This window comes from Numida meleagris, chromosome 17 (genome assembly GCF_002078875.1).
Source record: "Numida meleagris isolate 19003 breed g44 Domestic line chromosome 17, NumMel1.0, whole genome shotgun sequence".
Taxonomy (NCBI): domain Eukaryota; kingdom Metazoa; phylum Chordata; class Aves; order Galliformes; family Numididae; genus Numida; species Numida meleagris.
In genome coordinates, this window is record NC_034425.1 from 7,202,163 (window position 1) to 7,219,107 (window position 16,945).

The 16,945-nt window shown below is 39.5% G+C and overlaps 1 protein-coding gene across 2 annotated transcripts in view; it reads left to right on the forward strand.

Annotated features, from left to right (window-relative positions):
* PRKCA (protein kinase C alpha) overlaps positions 1–16,945 on the forward strand; it is a 121,518-nt gene that overhangs the window by 44,504 nt on the left and 60,069 nt on the right. For both annotated transcript variants that reach the window (XM_021414667.1, XM_021414668.1), the window contains exon 3: positions 5,283–5,365. In XM_021414667.1, coding sequence (XP_021270342.1) covers positions 5,283–5,365 — 83 coding nt within the window. The remainder of the gene's footprint in view (positions 1–5,282; positions 5,366–16,945) is intronic.

The window sequence follows — 16,945 nt, forward strand, 5'->3', positions numbered from 1 at the left end:
TAAGTTTCTGCTGCTGCTTGGAGGAGGTAGTTTGAGGACTGCAGAAACTGCAATGGAGATAAAGATAACCCATTAAGCAAGCAAGGTATAGCACTCCATAGGTGAGCACTTTAAGGTGCTGTGTGACCTCGTGCTGTTACAAAAGAGCTTTAAGCAGCTTAGGAACAGGATAAGGTGGTGAGGGAGTGGGCTGTTTTCCTCATGAACCATGTTAGCCTGGAACAGACTGTATTGCACTGGGCTGAGAGCTCTTTTAGGGAGAAGGGAATTGTAATTGACAAGGGGAGAGTTTGCACGTATCAGGTTTAAGCCTTAGCCCGGGTCCTGTGTTGAGATAGCCCTCTCCTGTACATGGGGTGAAACACTGGCTGGAAAAGTGGCTGATGTGTTACAAATTACACATGTTGAAAAAGTTAGGGTAATGTAATTTGTAAAATGCCCTGAGGATTCATGTTCATTACATTCAAAGGCAGCACTTCTTCTGACTTGCATTTTTGATATATAATAGAGCCCTCATTTGTATTAAATACAATGAAAACAGTGGATTTTTTATACAAGTCTTAACCATAGTATCATATCCAGAACAGGAGGAAGAGAAAATCCTATTTAATTGTTACACTTTGTGCTTGAGATATACTCCCTATTCTTGAGTTTAATCCATTCCTGGTAAATTTATTTAAACAGTAATGCTTATTAAAAAAAAAAAAAGTAATTAATACTTAAATGGCTTGCCTGTTTTGAAGCAGTACTCTATTTCTGTTTAATGTAATTACTGTATTTAATCTTAGAAGGAGCTAATGCATGCCATCTGACAAACTCGTTCATTGCTTGGTGTCATGCAGAAAGCAAAAGAAGAAGTCGAGCAGTAATATGGGTCCCTTGGGGAAATTCTGTGGCTTCACTGAAAATGCAAAGTATGTGAAATAGTAACATAAAAATTATAAAGTGCTCCACATGACTACAGAGGCCCTTAAAGTTCTCTATTATACTCTGAGACTAATGCAGAGAGTGATTTCATGCTTATTTTAGTTTTATTGTAACTCCTTGGTCTAATTTGGAATCAATTCTTGCTCTGTTAGACAATAAAAGTAAAAGCCAAGAACAAATATTGTTGCACAGAGTAATTTCCCTGTTGCTGCCGATCAGACCTCTTCTTCCATTACCTTTGGAAGAATCAATACTCAACCCTAGAAACAAATTATGTAGGCAAGTATACGTATAGCTGTTGATGTCAGGCAAATAATTGTCACAATAGTGGAGACAGTGCTTTAAAATTCGTTTTGATGGAAAGTTAATATAAGATTTTTATGCTACTTAAGATTTTGAAAAATTATAATTCGAGTTGGGAAAATAATCTTGACTGTTGCAGATCTAAGTCAAAGATTGACAAAGAGCTTGGTTTCTCTCTGGGCTATCAGTGGCAGTTCAGTTGGACTTCCTTAGAAATGCTTGCTGTCATCATGTTTTTTAAATAAAGCTGTACAGAAAGGATTTTTTTTGATGTGTGCTCTCCATGCAGCTTCATTTATTTTACTGAAATAAATCTGGGGCATAGTAGAGAGAACCACATCTACTGGGAAATCTTATCTAGCCCACTCGGGGGTTGTTCTCTCAAAAATGGGAGTAGAAATGTAGTTTTAAAGATCTGTTGGATTTTTCTAATTCCAAACTGTCATGTGGATGACTTCTGCCTCGATACGTTTACCCCCGCTTCTTTGGAACACTTGTGGCTGTAAAGCTCTCCTGATGCACGGCTGAATGCCGCGTGGGTGACTGGGGCTCAGTGAGAGCTTTTCTCCTTTATAGATCATCTATTAGAGAAGATTGCTTCTGTTATTTATTATTGTAATATTTCATTTCTGTCTCACCAGTCTGTGTCATATATAAAAGCTACTAGTAACAGCGTTTTTTAGCAGATAACTCCCGTCATGTATCACACTGATAACCTTCACACATCAGATAATTTAGAAAACAGCTTGAAATTCATGGCACTGCCTTGTAACTATAAGTGACTGATGACAATATATATATTTAATAACAGCACGTTTTTCTCAGTGCTGTGAACTGAAACACAGTGTTGGATAGAATGGATTGCCCTCTGTTATCCACCATAAACCCCCAAACTGCACAGTGCATCGTCTGCTTGTGCTTTGAGAAGGTGCAGAGTGCTCCTTGCTTCTTCACCGTCAGCCTGGAGATTCTGCTTGCTTTCCAGCAACTACCCATAATGTGTGCCAAATCTCTTCTGCTTATACTCTTGTTAAAATGTAAAGCAACAAATTTCCTGGCAGCCTCTGCAAAGCAGTGTAATAGAACTATCATTAGGAGAAGGTGATGAACATAACGTGGCTTCTTAACAGCGGCAGTAAGCGATGTGAAGCTATTAACATCTTTCCAAAACAAGGAACGACTGAAAGGTTACTTCTCAGCTTTATTGCTAAAAATGTCGTGGTATTTTAAGCAGATAATATTTTGTTTTCACTTATCTGTAAATTTTTTTATTATGAAATCTTGAGCTATGTATTTCTTATTGAAATTAAGAAAACTTCAAAGTTACTAAAATACGCTCTACGGACTGAATTTGGAAATGAAAATTGAGACATGAAATTTTATGGGTGGAAATGATTGCTGCTAATGAGGGATCTTAGCCCAATGTTATTCGTTTCCCATGGAATTTATCATTCACCAAGACTTGCCTATTCCATTGTTTATGTCAAAGTATTTGCTTTTCACTTGAATATTCTCAAAATGTGTGGCAGTAGTAATACTTTAGAGCTGCTAACTAAATAAGCTGAGCTCTGTGGAGAGGGATAACACACTGCAAGTACAAATAGGAAATTCAGGAGAAGGAATGGAGACTGTCGGTGAGGTGCGAGCACCGAGCAATTAGCAGAGTGAACAGAGAGGGTTAGAAAGTTCTCCTTCCATATTAAGCTGTAGTTAGTGGTTGTCTTTGAAGCGTAGTTCAAAGTCCAGTAGGACAAATGTTGTCTGGCTTGCCTGTGTTGGCAGCTGCATTGGAGTTTTCATTGTAATGTGACTGACAGAGCTTTTGTGGAAGTCAGTGGCTGCAGTTCAGAGCCGTAGAATGAGGTGGTAGCAGTGAGTGACAGTGTTTCTCCTACAAGTCTTAACACTTATTACATAGCAGTATTAAAAACAAGGACAACACTGCCTCTAGTTGAATGAATTCCTTCATACATGTGAAAGGTTGTCAACCCAGTGATAGGATAGAGCTATTGCATTGCATAAATATCACCAAGAGTAGTTGCCCAGGCATGCAGAATTTTTCTAACACACTGTTGCTGAGTAAAGGCAGAGCTGGGCTAGCCAGCCTAGGATCTCAGCTTGCAAGAAAACATCAGTAGTGCAGCTCAGTTCTGCAGCCCTCCCGGAGGTATTTTTCTGGTCCTTTGCAAAGATTATCTTGTGTTTTTTCCAAACATATGATCACTGCTCAGAGAAGAAATTATTTAACATTTTAATTTTCTGAAGGATGCAACAGGATTACTTTTCTTTATGCCATTTACTCCTGCAAACACAAATCAGGCTATTGTCTTCAGGAGTGGAAAGTTTGGAACCAAAAGTATAATTTGGAAGTGAAACGTTTTTCAGCTGCAAGTAATATTAATAGTAATTGCCACTTAGTGGTCTTTCATTTGGTAGAAACAAACTATCAAAATGATAATTGTAGGATTCGTTGGGATATAGATTGATTAACAAACTAGACAACCAAGTGGGCAGCGTGCATGGAGCCAGAACTCTGGCTCTTGTGAAGTCAGCTTAGATGGAATCAGGGGAGCAAAGCCCATTTTGCACCATTTGTCCAAAGAATAAACATGTCAGAAATAGAACAGCTGGAGACAATTGCTGCATGGGCCACTGATGAGAAATAGCTGAAGAAAAATGTGAGGGTGATTAGACTTCTTTCAAGCCAGCTGGCGGAGCTAAGGGCGCACATGAGGCCAGGATGGCATCACGGTGGCATCAAGGGTTGTACACTACAGTGACACAAAATGCACCTGATAGCATCTTTCCCAGTTCTCTTCATTGGGTGAAAGAGCTTCATACACTTTATGAATGGGAAAGAAAAGTGAGATTCCACATGAAATCAGCTGTCTTGAAAAGCGGTGAGAATGTAACTTGGTTTCCACAGGAGGTGAGGAAATGCAGTGCTTGTAATTCCTAGTCTAAAAAAATCTATTTGATATTTTTAAAACTCTCCTTTACAACGTTGTACTTTATTTACTGGAAACAGTCTGAAGTGTTCAGGTAACACAGTGTATTATCTGTAAAGAAATTGTGTATTACTTTGGACTTTCCATTATAGTCTTCTGACTCGTTGTAAAGCTGCCTGATAGTACATTGTTTGCATCAGGATGTTCAAAACCTTAACTCCAGATTTTTCTGTTTTCTGAAATGTGGACTGATTGTGGAACACCAGAACCAAGCATAAAATGAAAACAGAGCCACTGTAAGGGTGAAAATCTACAATACCTGTTATTGAAACAAAGCTCGCTATTGCGAATTGTTGTTCTTATGTGGTTTGGGGGATTTGGTGACCTCTGTTTTGTGGCAACCTATAGGCTCTGTCATATCATATAATTAGATGAGAATACGGTTTTCATGTATGAAAAAGTTTTTTTAGATCATTCATAAATTTCTAAATGGGAGTCATTCTGTAATCATAAGCTAATTTTCTTTTCTCGTTATCTCCTGCCACTCTGTGATATGAAAACACTTTGTTCTCCATAAGAGTCTTCACTTAGAGCTTTGGTTTGTCACAGACATAATTAACTAGTAAAGACACTGGATTTTCTTAGACACCTTCATTAAGGCGTGCAGGGGAACAGATCCAATGCCCAAGGCTGGGTTTCCTTCCAGCTTAACGTACCTTGTTTGTGGCTCCTGTTCTTTCCTGAACACACAGTGGCCATTCCAGTTACAAACATGGGTTTGGGTTTGGGTTTGGGTTCAGGAAATGTGACTTCATAGCGTTGCTCATTCCTCACCCATCTTTACCACTATGGGATGTCTTAATCATTGAAAACTTGTCTTTTGATTTTTAAATGTGTTTATTTCCCTGGTAATTGTGTAGTTTACTTGACGTCTGCCTTTCTTGTGTGTCTGTATCTAGCATTGGGCTCTTCTTTCTTTGAATGACTTACAGGTGAGATGTTTGCCTCTAAGTGTTATCTTATTTCCTGTGTAACAACATTTGTATCAACAAAAGGAAATTAAACCTATGCCATTCTAACTGTTGTTTTCCATTTTCTCACCAGTTTGCTGTTTTGTGGTTCATAAGAGATGCCATGAGTTCGTTACCTTCTCTTGTCCTGGGGCTGACAAGGGACCTGACACCGATGTAAGTACATTGCCATTTGATATGCTGTTCTTATAAGTATTTTTATGTTGTTGCATTCAACTGTGAGAAGGCATTACAAACAACATCAATGGGTTCTTTATGGTTGGTGTTTATAGTCATAGTTTTTCTGAAGTGAATGCTGAAGATTTTGGACTTCAAAGAGCTGGGTTTTTGTAAGAAAATTAACTATGGATGAATGTATGACCAAGATCAATATTCCTCAGAATGTGACAACCCTGAGGTGTTTACCCAAGCATGAAGCATGAAGCAAGTGTTTTATTTTTGTTTGCTTTGCTTTGAATGTATTAGATACTAACAATGCCCATGAAAGGCTGAGGGGTTTTCTGAGCTTGTTTGCGTATCCAACATATCTCAAGGTGTAACTTCAAAGTTGACTCTGGTCCTTGTCCTCTGTACACACAAGGATCTGCAGCTTCAACTACCTGCCAATGATGAGATCAACCTAATCTTGAGCCAGCAGGCTTATATGAGATAGGTTATCTGAAACTTGAATTACATTCGTGCTTGAGCTAGTACAGCCATCGGGATACACCCGTTCCATCTTGCCCTGTCAATACATGCATATACAAGTAGCATTTTTGGTCAACAGTCAAACTTTCAACGCATCTGCCTATATGGTGAGGGACATATGTGCAAGAATTTTGTGTCACCCTAGTGAAATAATGAACTGTTTGTTCACATAAAAATAACATTTACTTGGGATTTCTAAATTCCACTTTACAGTGAAGTAATTTAACATCTGCTAATGGGAACAATGCATTCCAAGTGTTCTTTATCTGAACGGCTCTGTTTTGTCTCTTGTAACGTATTCATGCTCTAGATTGTAGGCTATTATCTCTTCTGATGAAACGTACCAGAAGACTTTTCTTACTAAGTTTTAATGAGCTTCTCTTGCATTGTTTTAATATGCTAGACATGAAATCAATGAACAATGAGCAGAAGCTGCAAGGGCTTTTGGAAAGTTTTCTTATTTTTTAGCTTAAGTACAGGGCTTAAGTACAGTAGCTAAAGTTTCCGACTAAGAACTGAGAAGTATTTTAAAAGACAGTTTGTTTGTAAAACATTTCACATGATGTAAATTTAGGCACATAAGAAATGCTTGTCTTTGTGGCAGCAGACTGAGGTTGCTGGCAGAAACACTGCTGCCCTCAACACCCACTTCTTCCTAACTTTCCCCTGCCCTCTCTCCACTCTCTGAGACTTCTGACCTGCTCATCAGTCTGCTCCCGAATGGTGTAACCTGGAGATACTGCCTCCTTCAAAAGCAGATGGATGCACTGACTTCACAGCAGCATGACCCATTAGAGCAATGGGTCGAGTTGGCACTTGGGGTTGGACAATTTCTGTGTGCCATTTTTTATCTGTTGTTGCTCACCTCTCAGCAGCTATATTTCATTTAAAAAGTTAGAGGACATAGCTCCAGTCCTGAATCCTTCGTACATGGTAGGTAAGCAAGAAGCAGTGAAGTACTCCATGTTTGCACCACAAACTGTTTCATTTGTGTGAGTGAAAGACGCTGCTTGTTTAACAGTTCTACTCTTAGTGACAGGTCCACAAGCACACCATAAACTTTAGAATATGATGTCACAAACTAGATACACTAAATCTTAGTAATTGTGAAATGTTGAAGTGATTACAACAGGATCTATCTTTGTTTAGGAGTTCCAAGTGCATATATATTTGTAAGACATCATGTCTTTCTCCATAGCTACTTTGGCAATAGCTTACAATGGAAGAAGCTCCACAATGCTCTTAATATCATTACTAAAATCAACATAATCAGATTAAAACTATAATTGTAACTGAAACCTTTCTTTCCACATTTCCATTTTTTGTCCATATTCCATTCTGATATCCCATGAAATGCTCCATTATTTAATTTGTGTCTGTACTCTGCACTTAGCTCCTCATCTCAAATTTTCTTTGTCTTCCATCAGCTGCTCCTGCTGCAGCCCTGGTTCTTCATATCCTCCCTTTTCTGAAAGACCTTGGTTTGTTTAAGCTTTGAAGGGAGGTGTGGAGTTTGGTTCTGCCTAGACAGCATAGCAGCCTTTCGGGATTTGGAAGTTGTGAATGTGAACTGTCTTGAGCTAGAGGTGACTTTAGGTCTGATCCAAGTCTGCCTACTCGTGGGCATGGCGCTGGGTGGCATTCAGGTCATTCAGAGTGCTGTACTTCCATACCCATGCTCTGTGCCATGCGTATGGGCAGTGCCAGCACCTCTTCTGCTGCATGACCTGCTTTTCCAGAGCCTCTTCCCTGGCCTTTGGTGGGCACGTACACGTCAGGTGAGCCACGGCCAGCACCAGGCTAAGGGAAAGTCGCCATGTTCAGATAAAAGTCAGGAAGGCCATAGTGCCATATTAATGCTGATCTGTATTTTTATAATTTTATTTATTTATTTATTTTGCTTTGGTGATTAAATGTTTAAGCTTAATGCCTTATTTTAGAATTAGTATGAGCGTTACCTAAAGGTCGTTTACAATCTTTGTGCAGAAGGGGTAGCTGAAAAATGCTTTTAAGATTAAAAACAAACAGAAAATAAAATTGGGCGATGCTACTGGGTCCTATTAAACAAAGAGGATTGTAGAATGCTATACTTTAATTTATTGAAATGTGTGACTATAATGTCTGCCCATTTACAGTTCAGTGACTTATTCCTATCCGAGTTGGTAGGAGCTTAGTTCTGAAAAGCAATGTCTATACACAGGTTGCAGAGTTCTGGCTGTCTCTCTTTAATCAAACAACTATTTAAAAGATTATAGACAGACAGACATATGTACCTCCATAAATGCATCTTCCTATATTTTGCTCAAGTGAGGAAATTTCTGATTTTTTGCAGTAAGACATCTCTTTGGAAATACATGGGTTTTTTTCTTAAGCTTCCTCAAGTGATAGACATTTATTATGAGTTTTTGTATCACAAAACCCTGTGTGATGTTCCTAGCAAGAGCAGAGAGGAGCCAGCAGGTCAGGATCAAAGGGCAGTGTGGGGCTGCTAACGAACTGCTTGGAATATGCTCTGCGCTTCCAAGGGAGTATTATTCTGCTTCCAGTAACAGTTATAAACTATCATGCACGGCACTGCTCACATAAATCAGGCAATCCTCACAAATGCTTCAGTGGAATAATTATCAGTTCGACTTATTTTGCTCGATGAGGAGAATCTGAAGTCTGGCAGCCACAGGGACACCTTGCAACCAGGGGCTGCAAAATTTCAATGTACGGAACATTTCCCACTGCGAAACAAAAGTGCCTTTTGCAGCCCAAGGAGGCAGTGCTTGCAGGTGTGTTCCCGCACATCCCGCTGAGGTCCGGGTATCTAGGACACGATGGCAAGCATTTATTTATAGATTGGTCTCGAGGCAAGGTAGTATGGCATTTACACTACATGCCTCGGGGGATGTGGAGGGCTTCTGAGCAGTGAAGTTTGTTAGTCATTTAGGGAGACTCCAAAGGGGGAAAACCCTTAGTTTTTGTAATCAGCATTCTGACTTCCAGGGAAGGGTTTGTGTGGTTGAAGGACGAGGTCTGAGCAGAGCTTGAAAATAATGTTGTTGTTTTTTTTTTTTTTTGAATGAGAGAATTAGAATACTTTCATAATAAATCATGTGCAAAGTGATTTCCATTGCGTGGGGACTGTGAGCGCTCATTGCAGCAGTTCTGTGGCTGCTGAGGTGCCCTGCGAGGAGAGGAAGCTCCTCACTCTCAGTCATTTCTCTAAATGGATTGAACAGCTGCAACAAAACTTAGTTTTAAATCAGGCTATTCAGAAAGCAAAAAGGGTTTGCAGACCTTCACAGACCTTTTCTTATTTCCTGGCCCTTCTTACATGCCGTATAGCTAAGTGTTTTGTAGTAAACTTTGACTGCGTGGCTGTATAGTGTGACCTGCATCACACTAAAAATACTGGTGTACAAATATCGTCTCCTCGTGTTATATTTTTATTTGCTACAGTAGTCCACTGCTGTAACAGAGAAAATAAGTCATTTTTAATTATTTATCTATTATTTTTTATTATTGTTTATTATTACTTTTGAATGCCTTAACAAAGAGGCATGCAGGAGAGAGGGAAGCCTAAAATCACCGTCTTTTTTGCTTTAATCAGGCTGAAACACGGGGTTACAAGATCTGGTTCTGTGCCAGAACAAAATATTAATGGTGATAAAGTGGTCGTCTCGATGGCTGCTGCTGAAATGATGGTGTCTAGGGAACAATACTGTGATTCAGTTGAAACAACAAGAATTCAGGCAATCCAAAATTGTTACGTTTCTTTAATACGCAAGCAGCTTCAAATATTGTTTACATAGATTTAACTTTTTAAACGAGCCTCTAAAACAGTGTGGATTGCACAAGAACTCGGACATTGTAGTCTCTGCGTGGGCACTGTTCTCCTTTCAGACTTGGAATGATGTAGGTTTATAAGGGAAATAAATAAATAAATAGAAATTAAAAAGTTAAAAAAAAAATGAGGGCAAGCAATGTATGGTCAGGGGAGATTAAATCTGACTTTCCTACTCAGAATTGCAGTGAATTCTTAATATTTAAGCACTTAGAATAGAATGAAGTGATAAGATTTGCAAAATGAAACAGCAAAGCCATCCCATTTCATTTGCCGGGGTAGCTGACCTTGTGGCTGCTGTAGGTGACATATATGGGAAAGATGGTAAAGTGGATAAGCCTCTTGCTATTGGAATTATTTGGGAGATTTATTGTCTCGAGCACATTTGGAAAAAAATATTCTAAGCTTGCACTGAGGTTGCATGGGATGCTGCAGTAGCTGCATATTTTCTGTAGTGGCTTGGACAATTCAATGAAATGAAAAAAAAAATCACTCTTGAGCAGGGAAAGAAGCAGTGAGAGCTGATGGTGAAGGCACCGGCAGGACAACGTGAGCCAGCAGTTCTGCTGGGACATGGTGTCGGTGCTGGCCGTGCCAGCACAAAGGTGATGAGTGTTGTGGAAGGATAAGTTATAAGTGATTGTTCTGATTTTTGGAGAGATGTATTATGTAGAATTCTGCAGTTCTGCTGGAGAAGAATTTAGGAAGGAATGGAAATGCTGAGGGTCTTTGACTGCTTTCCGTGACTGTTAAGTTCTAAGCAGGGATCATAGAGGCTTGAGTTTGGCATTGGGCTTGGGGCCCACACTGGGCTCCGAACAGTGCTCCTGGCACCTCCTGGTTGGCTTTGCTGGCTTTATATGTGCAGGAGGCATGCATATATATTCACGCTAGGAGGCTGGTTTCAGAATATTTCCAAGGTTGGTTTTTTTGGGAAATATTTCCAGATTTCAGAGTGCAAGAAGATAGTTGCTTTACTGGTCTTTGCTGGGAATTCAAAACAAAACAAAATAGAACGACAGCAGAAAAGCAGCTGGAAGCGTAGCATTAAGACTTACTGGAGAACCTAGTTCAACAGGGATTTTAATCAGAAAGCTCTGCGGCCCTTCCAGGGATAATGAAAAGCAGCAGCAGGCCGGGGCTGCTTTGCTTTTAACCATTTGGTTGTTTGACATCAAGAGGGACCCGAGCAACCAACGCTTGTCATTGGTAAATATTATAGACAACCCCTTTATGTATCATCTGAAATACCAACTTATTATGCTTTTTTGTAATTAGAATTAGTAATCGGACTGGCTTTGTCTACAGAAGATACTAGTAGATATTCTTTTTGTAAAGCAATTACAATGTAAGCATGACTTGTCAAAGTGGTATTCTTTACAATATTCTTACTCCCTTTTCATACAGAGCTAGTCCTCGGGACAAAAAAACAACATTACACTCAATGCAGCAAGTGGTTCAAAATTTTATGGTTCAGCAAGAATACTTTTATTACAAGACCTTGATTTCTTGTGAGCAGTCTGAATTCTGAATCTCTGTGGAGTATCGGAAGTAGTTTTGTGGAGAAATGAGTGTGCCATGGGGTATAAGTTACGGTTTTGACTTAAAAGCCATAAAAATTAACCGTAGGGAAAACTTGCCCATCAAAAATGTAAGTTTTAATCATTTAATAATGATTTTAACATGCAGACATTTGAATACACTGACTGAAATTTCAATTCAAGCAGGATCAGCCCTGAGGTAAGACTCCTTGTAATGGCTGAGAGAGAAATTCAAAAGAGAAATGTCTGAAGAAAGGCGATATGTGCACCGTGTGAATAGCCTGCACAGGCCCAGGATGGGTTCACAAACCTTGCCTACCTACAAACCCCATCCTTCCCTCTGCTCTGCCAAGACAGCCCTTGGATTGACTTTCTCAAAAGAGAGAAGAGCTCTTGAAAAGAGCAGTGCAAATCTTTTCCTTCCCGTGCTTCTAGGAAATACATGCGGGGTGACTACCCATGCCAGGTGAGCCCCATTCACCGGGGCTTCCATCCCAGCCCATCAGTTCATAGAGCTCGTGCCCGAGGCGCTGCGCAGGTGCAGCTTCACTCTTGGTTATAGTCTGAGCTTGGAAAGTTCATAGCTCTGAAAGCTTTTTATTTTAAAGAATATCTTCCTGATTTTCTCAAGCCAAAACAATCGAGGTGCTGAAAATTGTATCCAAAAAATTGAGTTTGCATTTTTCTAGGTGTTTGCTGTGCGATATACAGTGTAACACAGATGATCCTCGGAGGAGTTAATAATCAAAGAGAGTACTGCTGAGAGATAGGAAATCTGTATAAATGACGGACCTAAAAATATCAGCAATTTTCATAAGAAGTTAGCATCTGAGAACAATGATTAGACAGTGATATTACAGAAGGAGAACTCTCAGCAAAGTTATTCCCAGTAGTAGAAAGAAACCTTGTTGATAGGGCTGCAGTTTTAATGGCAGTAAGTACAACTGGTGAAGCAATCTGCTGGGCACTGATTTACAATCAAAACTTCTAATTCCCAACATGGAAGCTGACATTATTCCAACAGCCCTTATTATTAGAGGATATTTAGTTGTCCGAGTTAAGTTTAATTTAGTTATATCTTTGTCATCTTACAATTACCATTTCCAAAAGTTTGTTGTGGCAATCTTTAAACTCTATGTGAATAGAATGATGTGATTTTGGGATGTAGAGGGGCAAGAAAGCTTAGGACTTGCTGATCATTTTTTCTTACATGAGAAGTCATGTAAAATGTAACGCAGGCATCTCTATCAGGTTCCACCTCCACAATCATGTGTTAGAAAGAAGTCTGATTATGGCATCAGCTGGAGGGATGGCACACGGGCACGGAGAAGATTTTGCAGAGCGCAGAACACTTTTAGCGCTGTCTGTTTGTGAGGTGGCAGTTCTTGCACCAAAATTAGATGAAATCTTAATTTGGAATAAAATGAGTGGGCTACTTTTGTAAAGCACTGTAGGTCCCATATGCCACAAATAATTCTGGGATGTGTCGCCAGGGAGCATACCTATCTTTGTAAATTGTTGGTAGCTGTTTCCTTGGGGTGCTGGCAGAAATGTGCTAATCATTACTGAGTTAACTGGCAGGGGCTCTTAGCATAGATCAAACTCTGGGTTGGGGGAACAAGAAGCACTTGTAGGAGAGAGCAGGTTATTTCATCCTTGTGCTTTGCCCACGGAGCGGAGGGAAGAGAGTGAGGGGAAGGGCGAGGAGAGCTGGGGCCAGACCCTGCCTAGCAGATCCAGCCCTAGCAGAGCCTTTGGGGAGCTTCACATAAACAAATTCTGTTTTGTTCTTGGGCTTTTGTCATCTGGTTCGCTTCCTCTTCATTTCAGCTGTCCATTGCCAAGGTAACATCCAAGCAGTTCACAGATTTTCCTTAGGCTTCGGAAGAGATCAGAGTGTCTTGAAACAGGCAGTGATAGCAGGGAACATGTATTCCGTGGTATTGTTGTCAGGAAACACTTGCTCATGTTTATAATTGGTCAGATTTCTGTAACATCCCAGTGAGAGTTGATGCCAACAAGGTTTAGGCCGACAGCGAGTTACCTGCACCAAAGGACGTCACTCTGCCACTGCCACTGAAGCGCCGTCCCACCAATCACAGCCCCTCCCATAATTTGATTTCAGCTATTCCCTTGCAGATAAACAGTGGTGTGACCCATGTGATTAATGAAACTTAGTCCTTAAGACACCAGTGATCACAGGCTGAGCTCACAAAGTAAAAGCAAAAGCGTATAATACCTTCTGCTAATGAGAACTTAATAGTTACAAGGGTCAGAGACTGAGTTCTTCTTTTCTCTTTTTGTCCCCGTGAGGAGGGTTCTTGCTGAACTAAGGCATGAAAGAAATTTCTCTGTGTTGGGAAAACTGTTGTAATCTGTAACAAAGCTACTTTCAGGTCTGTTTCTATGGCAACTGGAGCATCAGGCCCACAAAGAATGGATCAGAAAGTAGATAAAAGCCTCTATAAGAACAGTTATAAAAAGCATATGCAAAGCTTTGGCTACTTTTGTTTCTGATTTAAAAAAAAAAAAAAAGGCAATAACCCCACAAAACCTGGAGTTTTTTGAAACCTGGTTATTGTGGTCGGTACCAGAGGATGAATAGAATCATAGTAAATGATTGACTTTGTGGACATTAATTAAGAAGAGTTTATAAAAAGCCAAAATCTCAAATCTAAGCTTACTAGAAGCAATTTTAAAAGTAGTTTAAAAATGCATTTTCTGAATTTCTAAAATTACTATTATTACAAAAGTTATACCGATATGGGATATATACTTAATCTGCAAATGATCTTTCTTGCTTTTAACTGGTTGCTTTAGTATCTTTTTTTTTTTTTTTTGTAGAATAACTTAAAATCTAGAATAATCCCAAATTGCGTTTTTCCCTGACACAATAATTTAAATTTAATGAAAGGAAATTTGAACCCCACAGTCCTACCATACAGCAGGAAGAAGACCTGGCTATCTGCCTTATAAATAGCTGTATGAAATCCTTCCTTAGTTTAAATCCACTTTTATTTTTCAAGGTCTGTATTAGTACCTACAGATTGACCTACTTACGAAGAAATGAGTCATGTTGTATTGTTCAGTCTGGAAGCCCCAAATCCCATTCTTCACCACGTGTTAATGGCATTGCTTTTCAAAAATATTAAAAAGGTTTTTACTTTACTTAATTAAAATAAGAATTTTCATAAGCAGGGGCTGTAGATAGTAGCCTTCAAAGTTAATTCATGTTGTCCTGTTGACTTTGTTCTCAGTCTTGAGATTAAATTAAGTCAGTAGTAAAGTATAATTTTCTGTACTTCTTCATTACAAAAGAACACTTGTACACGCATGAATGCTAATTAATATAAAAGGGGAAATAAGGATTAACCAAGAAAAGGTGGAAACTTTGAATATGGAAGGTTTGAAGTTGGTAAAGTACTGAGGGTAAACAGCTGGCAGTAGCAAGTCATCAGCTCAGGTTTGGTCTGGGCAAGGGGAACATGGTAATGGACTGTGTGCTTCTGGCCCCCAATGCTGGCAGGCTGGGAGCCCCAAGGGCTCTGCCCTCCAAAGGAAATCACTTTAGCAGAAGCAGCAGTAGAAATTAAAGCAGTCCTGTAACTTTTAGGAGATATGTATAATCCCTCAGTTTTAACATCTGTCACTTGTATCTTTGTGCGCCAAGAGCATGATTGGACCATTCACGAAGACAAAAAGAGCTGTGCAATCAACAGACTTTGTTCAATATTCCTACAGAGAGGGGATTTGCAATAAATGATATGAAAGACTTCAGTCAAACGCAAGTGGTGTTATATTTAATGCGCCCAATTTAGAAACATGCCACACAGAGGTAAAATTAAGCAAAATAGAAATACACACTTTTTTTTTTTTTAATTTGCTGGAAGGACATTATGCAATAGAAAGGGTAGAAAATGTTCTATTCTGCCATTTCATACTAATCCTTTGCTCTGATGTGAGAAGGTACAGCTGTTTACTGATCCTACCAGCTCAAATCAAATCAAAGTGTTTCCCAGTGCTTTGTATTTGGCAGTAATGAAACCTTTGGGTCAAATGAGGAGAACGATGCTGCACCAGGACATACACCTGAACGGGCACCAGATCTACAAGCTACTCTGTACACCTAAATTAAGTCACTGTAATGACATAATAGTCCAAAAATAGCTGCTATAATAGAAGTTTATTTTTGAATAATTCTAAAATAAATGCAAGAAAAGTGCTTTTTCTTTCTTGTTAGCTGTCGTTGAGCAGCACTTTGTTTCGATCTCTCTGCTCCTGTCAGGGCACAGTCCATCCCCTCGGGTTCATTACCGCGTGTTTTGCCAATCCTGTTGGGATCTCTCCAAGGCTTTGGGCCATTTATCATTGCAGTAAAAGTCCAGTGCATCTTAATCGATTCGGGCTTTCAACAATTAAACATTTCCTGCAGCTGCGGTTCCAAATGATCACATTTTAAAATAAAGTAACCCCGTAATACGCAGATTTTTTTTGTCTTCTCTGAATGTCACACATGAGGAAATCTCTTAGGTGATGGTATTTTTTGAATGAAAACCTCTTGGCAAAATCTTCCCTATTCTAAAGAGGACACGAAAGTCCTCGTGCACGCAGATGTGGTGTATACACACAGATGCTGTTCCCTGTATGTGCCCCGTGATGTTTGCATTCACCACTGGAGTCAGCAGGAGCTGCAAGTATGCACTCAGAGCCTTTGAAAATTAGGCTGATAAATCATAGCACCAAATCCAGGAGTGTGTGTTACACACTGCTTAAAATATCCACTAAGATGCTTGCTGCTTGCACTGGCTTTTGCTTATGTGATTGCATGCCTATTTGTGCATAAACATTAAGTACCTGATGATAAATAGTGAAATACTCCCTGTATGTTTAAAAAGCATTATAGTTGTGCTGATATGGGGATACAAAAAGCTCAGTACTGCGAGTAGGTTAGACAAACTTCATAGAATAAGAGTTTCAGAAAAGGAGAGGAGGAAAAAGTGTCTTAACTGGAGTTCCCTGATGTCCAAATCCTGCAAAATCGTGCAAGTACAGCCAGCTAGCAAGAAATTTCTAAATAAATCTGCTAATGCTATTCTGACTTCAGCGATAACTTAAAAGTGAAGTCTGTCAATAAACAGAGAAAACTAATAGCTTAGAATAAAAAAGAAAAACAAGGGAAAAATTGGATTAGGTCTTTGCTAATGATGTTCCATAATTAGATATCCTTAATGGATAGGTTGAATAATATATTTGACTGTAACTTTAGTTTGTGGTAGACTATTGTGCCCGACTGTATTATGTCTGCAAGGAAAGAACCAGCATTGCTTTTGCCGTAACTTCATTTTTCTCAAAGTGCTCTCATTTCTAAACTGACAAGATGTCTCTTTCTCCTTGTACAGTATTCCCTTGTTCCCTGCTTTCTCATGAGGGCAGTCCTTTGATGGAAAGGGATCCTGCACCCATCTTCTCATCTATGTGGCATCTTTTTTGGCCTTGCATATTTTCAAGTTTACACTGCTGTCTAATGACTTATCCCTGACTGGCATTCCATATGTTGAGATGTTCTTTATCTACAGCCTAATTAAAGTAAAACATACACTGCCTGTGTCTGCTTCAATTAAAAGGAATTGGACAGACTGGCCTCAATGCTCTTCAAAGCATTTTATTGGGCTGTCC